At 26.8% G+C, this 8,649-nt stretch overlaps 1 protein-coding gene across 1 annotated transcript; it reads right to left on the reverse strand.

Annotated features, from left to right (window-relative positions):
* Window positions 1–683: 683 nt before the first annotated feature.
* On the reverse strand, window positions 684–2,123 carry LOC110637279 (protein SOB FIVE-LIKE 5-like). The gene is made up of 4 exons (XM_021787315.2): window positions 1,316–2,123; window positions 1,108–1,203; window positions 943–1,019; window positions 684–841 (listed from the first exon to the last, which is right to left on the reverse strand). Exons 1-4 carry the CDS (start codon window positions 1,742–1,744, stop codon window positions 832–834), a joined length of 612 nt encoding a protein of 203 aa, XP_021643007.2. The 5' UTR covers window positions 1,745–2,123; the 3' UTR covers window positions 684–831.
* Window positions 2,124–8,649: the final 6,526 nt, after the last annotated feature.

Consider the following 8,649-nt stretch of genomic DNA (forward strand, 5'->3'; position numbering starts at 1 on the left):
AACTCAATTCATTATAAATTTGAAATATAAATACATAAAATTTGTGTACTTAATTAGTATGTCTCATCATAAATCTTGTGTCTTAAATTTATAATAGACCGAATCTAAATTAGTAGGTCTCATCATACATCTTGTATCTTAAATTTATAATAAACTATAATAATTATATCAAAAATCAATGTAAAAAAAAAAAGGTAGAAGAGCTGGGAAACATAGGATGGACCACAATTTTTTACTTTATATCATAAAAGCATCCATGTTCTAAAACCAAGTTGCAGAACCTTCACAAAGTTTTACCATAAATATCCAAAGCAGAAAACAAAAATGTATCCATATATGTGATTAGTGTGAGGAATCCTTGTTTGAGTATTATGTATTTTAATTTATTTTATTTTTGTGTATTGTACCAAACAAATATAATTAATTTTTATGAGATGGCAATTGGTAGTGATATAAAAGAGAGAATGGGGCTCCATCAAAAACAAAGACTGAGCAAAACCCTGCACAGAGGCTACCTATAGGACATTGCCCATTTGTAAACACTGCTGATTAACAAGATAAATAAACAAAATTTTGAAAAGGAATTTATTTCCAGATTTTTGTCTCTCAGGTTGCTTCCCAACAGAAAAAAAAAATTAAAAAAAAAAACTAAGAAAGAAAAAGAAAAAAGAACAAGATCATAATGAGATCCTTTTGCTTTTCTTTCTTTTTTTTTGTTTCACTTTAATTAACAACAGATTTGCTCTTCTCTATTACCATTGTTGTTTTACAGTGACTTCAATAGCGACAATCTGCAATGGCAGGAACTTGATGCCAATCATCTTATTTCCCTTAGAACCACCTGAGCATATTGAAGCTTTCATTCAGCTTATATATATTTTCCAAGAGAAGAAAGATGAAGGAACAGTATTAATTAATTAAATGAAATTAACAATACTTAACTGGTTATTTTGAAGTTGGTTACCAGATGGAGAAGACTGTATATAACTATCATAGTGGTCTTGGTATGCAGATCTCAACTGCAAAAATGATGAAAATTTAGTAATTACTGCTTAAATTTTACAATCAGAACTAACAAATAATAAGCTAAAAATTGTTAATAAGCACCTCAAAATGAGTAGCTGAAGAAGTAGAAGCTTGTGAATAATCCAATGTACTCTCCACTGAAGCTTGATTGTTGGGCATGAAAGAAAAATTGTTATTCTGCAATGTTCAGGACGAACAAGTTTAATTCCATTAACAATTAATGGACCATGTATTGAACAAATCAAATAGATAAAAATGTTAAGCACAGAAAAACTTTATAAAGCAAAACCTTGGACAAGTTGAAAGCAGGAGAGCTAGCAGTATCATCAAGAAAAGAAGGGAGTTCTTCCTCCTTTTTCCCTTTTCCACCATTATTAATCAATGTAGTGTCCTTAAATGCAGGAAAGAAGTAGCCATTATTATCATAGTTGAAGTAATTACTTTCGTCTTCAATGAAATGATGAGGAGGCCCAGAAGATGCATCAGAGACCATAGACAAGTCTTCCTCATCATGTTCTTGCTCTTCATGATCACTTTCTTCTTTATTAGCAATTTTCTCTTTATCACAAAAACCAGAACCACTCTTTCTACCATCAACTTGCTTGGAACCTCTATGTGCAGCAGCAGCAGCAGTAGTTGGAGAAAGAAAAGATTGTTCCAAGTAAAGAGTCCAACCAGACTCACAACCACTATTGCATTCTGAGGCAAACGCATTCATTTTGCTCTTAGCTAGCTAGCAATTAATCTATCTTTCTTTAGTCTCAAAGAAACAAGAAATGAACTTGGCTTCTTTTATCAAGAAGAAAGAAAGAAGGTAATATCTCTCTAGTTCTGGTCTTTGAAAACATACAAGACCACAAGCAAAAGCTAATTAAGCAAGGTAGAGATACTGTGGAGAGGGTGTGGGAAAAAAACCAAGAGAATCAGGGTCGAATCCTAAATTAATTTTGTCTTCACTCTCCTCAATCAGGCTATCTATGCGAATGTATCAAAATTGCCAGTTGGGCTGGGTTACAGTGGGTGCGTGTAAAGAGAGAGAGAGAAGTGAAAGCTTCAACCCCTTCACATGCTAGACAGCGAGGCTCTGTGTACCCTCTTAACAAAACCAGGTACAGTGTCCATTTTGCCTTGTGCAGTAATGCCTATTTCTCTTTATCTCCCTCTTATCACCTATTGCTTTTTTCTTTCTTTGGATTTTCTTTTTTCATTTTTTTTTTTTGGTTTTTTTGGGGCTTTTTTTTTATGCTTTATAAGGTGGACTTTGTTTGATTTTATTTAAACAACATGGCCAGTACCTGTTGTGTGGTTGGTTATATTCTATGTGGTCCTTATGTAAGGATGACTACATGCAAATAATTTATTTTATTGCTTATATTATCTTTGTTTTAATTAAAAAAATTAAGAGTAAAAGGGTATCTCCATTCTAGAGTCAATTAGAATCTACAAATCACTGAGAATTTACAGTAGGGTTTGCGCATCATCCACCCACTCAAAATGAGATATAACAAGAGATAGATTCTTAAATGCTGAGTGAATTTTTTGTGGTTTTAATGAAAGTATTAGAGAAAAGGTAGGAGTGGTGCCAATTGAAGATAAGTTGAGAGAAGGGAGATTGAGGTGGTTTGGTCATGTGAAGCGTAGACATACGGAGGCTCCAGTTAGACAAGTAGAGCACATTAGGTTAGATGATAGAAAGAAAAAAAAGGGGTAGACTTAAATTGACTTGGAGGAGAGTAGTACAACATGACTTAGAAGCATTACACATTTCTGAGGATTTAACCCAAAATCGTTCAAAGTGGAAAAAGCGAATCCATATAGCCGACCCCAAATTTTTGGGATAAAGGCTTAGTTGAGTTGAGTATTATTAGTGATCAATGAACATTAGACATTTCTTGAGAGAAAATGTACCTTTGTTGATGCTACCATGTGTCGTGTTTAGTCGATTATAGTTAGGAAAATGAGGTTGCTTGTCCACAAATTCCTCTCGCTCTCTAAAGTTTTCCTTATCATCGTCTATATAATTTTATCTACCAAGCCATTGAATTATAAAAAATCAAAATCTATAAAGTAAAAAAGATATTCAGGATTTTGTTCAAAAAATTTACTCAATTGATTCAACTGTTAGAATCAATTTTTATTTTTTAAATTATCGATATATAGGCTGGTAATATTAGTTATTCTAGTAGCTATTAGTTATTTTACTGGCTATTAGTTGTTACATATTAACTGATAGTGGTTAACTGTTTATACAGATGTTAACGCAGAAGTATTTGATAAAAATAACTATTGGATTAGCTGTTGAATATAAAAATAGTAATATAATCTTATTAATTTTTAGTCAAAATACTCCCTCAACCTCTAAAAGTTAAGAGTAGTTTTCATAAATCACTTTTTTAATCTCTAAATATTAATATAAATATTATGTCACCAAACAATACAAATAACAGACGTAGTATTTTAACTATGATTAAAATGTTAAATTATGAATCTAACAAAGAAATATAGAATTTTAGATTGTTAATTTTTAATTAAATATGCTGTAAGAATTTTATTTTATATTATATATATATATATTATTTTAACTTGTTATATCTATAATTTATTATAACCTCTTTCACAAAATTATGTTCAGCTTCAATTTGGATGTAGTAGAGAATTTCTTCAATTGTATACGTTCAATACCACAATATTTTTAATTTATAATAACTAAAATAAGCTATCAATTTTAACATTGTTTAAAAAAAGTAATAATCATGAAGTTAATGTAATTAAAATTCCATGAAATGGGTAACTACTCTCCATAAGTAGGGCAAGCACAATTTAATTCAAATTTAAAAAAAAAATAAATTAAAATTATTTAATTTGATAACTCAATTTAGTTCTTTTATACATTTATTTAAGTCAGTTTGATTTTTTATTTTAAAAATTTTACGCAATTTAATTTTATTTAAAAAAAATAGAATCGAATCAAGATGAATAATTTATTTTTTTATTGATTATTATTAGGTTTAATTTAAAAAATTAAAAATAGAAGATACAATTAAAATTGAATGTAAAATGAGTCTAAATAAATTTAAGAATGAAATTCAAATCAATAAATCAAATCTAATTACATTAGATTGATTAATTTGATTTTTATTAATTTTTTTAATTTAGTATAAATTTTAATTTATTTAATTTATTATTTTTTAAATCAAACCAAATCGAATGAAGAATCTACTATCAAGTACACATATCAAGGGTAGAGCAAAGCAGAGACACAAGTGCTATGTAGGCACGGCTGCATAAGCAGAGAGAGTAGAGATTTCTTGGGGCAAGTGGTTGACAAAGCTTTTATGAATCCACGTGTTCTCTCATTTTACATCTTCCCCCTTTCATGTTTTCAATATAGTCTCTCTCTCTCTCTCTCTCTCTCTCTCTCTCTATTAATTATTTAATAATAAATCACACAAGCATGTGAGCACGTGTGCATATACGTGTGCACATGCGAGCTTCCAAATATTCACACACATGTTTGCACGTGCACACGCACTTCAACCTCAAATTCTGTGTAAAACCCTTCATTTATAATTCTCATTACTTCCAAGTTAACTTCTTTTTTCTTTACCATTTTATATAATTCTAAATATTTTCAATATAAAATAAATGGAGCCACAGATTATAAATATATACCTAACATGTGATGGGTCTTTGATGGATGAAAATGATTGTGGTCGATCACACCACATGATAGCATTGAATTTGGATGGTGATGTCTTTTTTGTTTTTCCCTTTGGAATGTACAAATTAACCAAACCAAATAGCTATATAGTCATTCTAGATATGATGGAGATGGTCCAACTTGATTCAAATCATAATCATGGAACCATCAATGCTAGCTACTAACATCATCATTCCCATAAGCATAATTTTTGTAATTATGGGAATATCCACTTTTATTATTTTAGTAAAACAAGAAATTATTTTATTCCATGTCCAAAAAACTAAGTATAAATGTTAAACCAATTTAAAAAAAAAATCAAAACAGATTTTTACAAAAGAGATATCTAACCAATGAGTACTTTAAGGTGTGATTCAAAATATCTTTGTAATAATGGGAGAATTTCTCAATTGAATTATAAAGGTTTATTTTTTATATAAATTAAAATTTATAGATATAAATATTTATGGATGACTTAACGTTAAAATATGATAGACTCTAATACTATTACAGAGAAAATGGATAAAGTTTGATTTTAATCTAAAAGCTAATTAATTTAAGGGAGAAAATTTATCCAAGTTTTATATTTAATACAAATTTCTTATTCCTAGTTAATACGAGATAATAAAAATTGAATGGAATTATTTTTAAATAAAGAAAAAATTGAATTGATTAATTAATTAACTAGTTGTTTTAATAAATGATTAATGAATTAATTAGTTTATTGATATAGTTATTGATTTAATCGATCCAACTCTTTTAAAAACATAAATTATTTTTGATAATTAATTAACCCATCTTCTTATTTAAGAACTATAAATTTTGTAAGAAAAAGAAAATCACAAATATAAATTTGTGGCAATTGTTTTTTTAGAAAAAAATGAGAAAAAAAAATTAAGTAAATGGTACATAAGAGGAGAAATCTAGGCTGGCATCATCTAAGAAGCTCCAAAATATATGGAGGAAAAAATAAATAAATGACATAAAAACATTAAACATAACAGTGGTAATATCTTAATATCAATTTATATATAATTTTTTTTATTGCATTTATTTAACAGGTTAATTAATTTTTTAAATATAATTTATTTGGGTAAATATTGTTATATATATATTTTTTTTTCTTTAAAAAAAACTTTTGTAAATATGAGTGCAAAAATATATGGATTCGGTTTTGATTTGGATTTGTTTAGGAACTAGAATCAAATTAACATTTCAGTATGATTCTGATTTGATTTTTTGTTATTTCATTATGGTTACTTGTTTTTTGATTTTTGTTTAGTTATTGATTCTTGAAATAATTTTATGTAACTATTTTCATAAAAAGTCATATTTGAATTAGCATTTAAGTTTTATATTAAGTTATTATTTTTAACTATTTTTAAATTATATAATATTTCACTATTAAATACATATATATAATTTAGGATTAAGCTTATTATATAATATAATAGTACAAATAGGTCATATAATATACTTTTGAGTTATTTATTAATTATGTATATTTAATTATAAGATAAAAATATAATTATAAATTAAGAATATATAAAGTATAATAGTACATTTATAATTAAGAATTATAAGATAATTTAATGCATTTATAGCTAAATTTATTAAAAAAAAGTTAGAGAAATAAAATATAATATTAAATTATATTTATTCTATAATTACACGTACATAGATAAATATATATAATTATATTGAAAATATATAATCATCTAAAAATCATAGAAAAAAATAGGTATAAATTCAATTTTTAGTTTGATTTTGATTCGATATGATTTTTATAATTTGATTCAGGACTAAAAATCGTATATAACCCGAGTGCACATATCTAAAAATATGTATTTATATATTAAAAAATCAGGAATATAATGAGATTTATATAAATAAAAATAATTATATATATATATATATATATACCAACTTTATATAATGAAGACGATTTAAGCAATTAAATGAGAAAAAAAAATTAAATGGGGCAAAATTTATAAAACACAAACACTAGTCAATATGATAGATTCACCCTTGGTTTGTGATAAGTAGCTAATTTAGTAAAGAATATAATTTTTTTTATTAATTATATTTTAAATAATCAATTTGGTATCAAATTTGACATAAAAAATATGTAAGCTCATTAAATTGCATTTTGAGTAAAAAAAAATTATTAAAGTATTTTAAAATTTTCACAATTAAAAAAATAATTTTAAAAAAATTTTCTATATTAAGAAAAGATAAATATATTAGTTAATAAATAATATTAAAAGTTATATAATAATTTTTAAAATAAAATATAATTTTCTTAATTCAGTATGAGAAACAAAAATAGAAATTAACTGAAAAAAAAATGATAATTAAAACAAAAAGAGAGGGAAAAAAAATTTATGACCAAATTACCCCATGGGTTGTTGTAAATTACCCTTTCCATTATACTTCAAGTCCTCAACTAATATTACCATATCACTGATTTTTCCTTCAATAAATTTCTATAAAATATTTATTCAATTAATAAACATTTTTCCTATTTAAAATAAGCCCAAAAAAAAAATCTTGCTAAACACAATCTCATCCAGGCCGGGCCTTACACTGCGGAATTGATTTTTCATGGGCCTTAAATTCAGCGGAATAAATTTTAAAGCAAATTTACAATTTGGTCCTTGGGTTTGCCAATATTACATTTTACTCCATGAATTTTGAAATATTGATTATTAGTCCCTAAATTTATACTTTAGTCCCTAGATTATGAAAAATGAATTATTTAGTCTTTTAATTTAATATATAAAATAATTTAGTTACTATAATTTAATGTTTACAATAATTTCATCTATTGGCAGAAGGATCAAATTGTTCTAAATATTAAAATTATAGGGACTAAAGTATTATGTAATGTAAAATTTAGAGACTAAATAATTAAATTTTTAAAATTTAAATACTAAAGTATAATATAATACAAAATTCAGAGGTAATAGTGGCTAAGTAAACATGAAGTTGCTTTGCATGAACAATACTCAATGAAGATTGGGGAAATGGGGAAGAGCTGAATCGGTTAAATTGTTAAAGTGTCTTTTGAGATTTTCTATGTAATTATTTTCTTTAATTTATCTAAGTGTTTAAGTATCAAAGTCTTTTAGGTTTCTATGGCTCTAGAAGTTCTCAGTGTGTTTTAAATTCCTTTCTTATATTTTTGGTGTTGTAATCACAAGAACTGTTGCTCTAGTTCTCATAGTAATATATCCAATCTTGGAGGTTTCTTTATAAAGTTGTTTTCTTCTTTAACTTATGATCTTGGGGTGTATTATTAGTCTTTGGACTATACTACCCAGTTATTTGTTACATGGTATCAGAGCTCCAGGTAAGTAGCCAGTCTATTAATCAAGATTCTTGGTAAAGAGAAGCAATTGGTGCTCCGAGATGGATGTTAGTGGGTGTTATCAGACTTGATATTGAGTTGTTAAACCAGTCCAATCACAACGTATGGAGGACATGCATAGAGTCTTATCTTATGGGTGAGGACTTATAGGAACTTGTTGAAGGCACCAATGTCACAATGCCAGAAAACAATGCTGAAAATGCTAAAGCTTAATCCTAAAAAAACTTGTAATGGGAAGGTTCATGGGATTCTCTACAAAATAGGTTAGGTCCCCTTTCCATCCTTAAGAAAAAAAATCGCTTGGCTAGTCCCATTGAAAAGCCACCAACGTGAAAAGGCAAAGGAGAGAAAGATCTGATTTTGTCTAACTTATTATTGAAAGAAATTGTATCTATAGGAATACAATAAGTCAAATCGTTAACTCTACAACAAATCAGAAATCAAGTACATAAATTGTTCTTATTTATAAATCTGTGGATTGATATTTAAATTCATGTACAAAATTCCAATCGTTAAATTATTTTTGGTATCAGAGCCAGGGTTGTACATGAAT

The sequence above is a fragment of the Hevea brasiliensis genome, chromosome 14 (genome assembly GCF_030052815.1).
Source record: "Hevea brasiliensis isolate MT/VB/25A 57/8 chromosome 14, ASM3005281v1, whole genome shotgun sequence".
Classification (NCBI taxonomy): domain Eukaryota; kingdom Viridiplantae; phylum Streptophyta; class Magnoliopsida; order Malpighiales; family Euphorbiaceae; genus Hevea; species Hevea brasiliensis.

Coding starts and splice junctions, on each gene's coding strand:
- LOC110637279 (XM_021787315.2), bottom strand. CDS start 1,744: ATGAATGCGTTTGCCTCAGAATGCAATAGTGGTTGTGAGTCTGGTTGG. Junction 1,204..1,315: donor CTGCTTTCAACTTGTCCAAG/GTTTTGCTTTAT, acceptor TGAACATTGCAG/AATAACAATTTTTCTTTCAT. Junction 1,020..1,107: donor CTTCAGCTACTCATTTTGAG/GTGCTTATTAAC, acceptor TCATTTTTGCAG/TTGAGATCTGCATACCAAGA.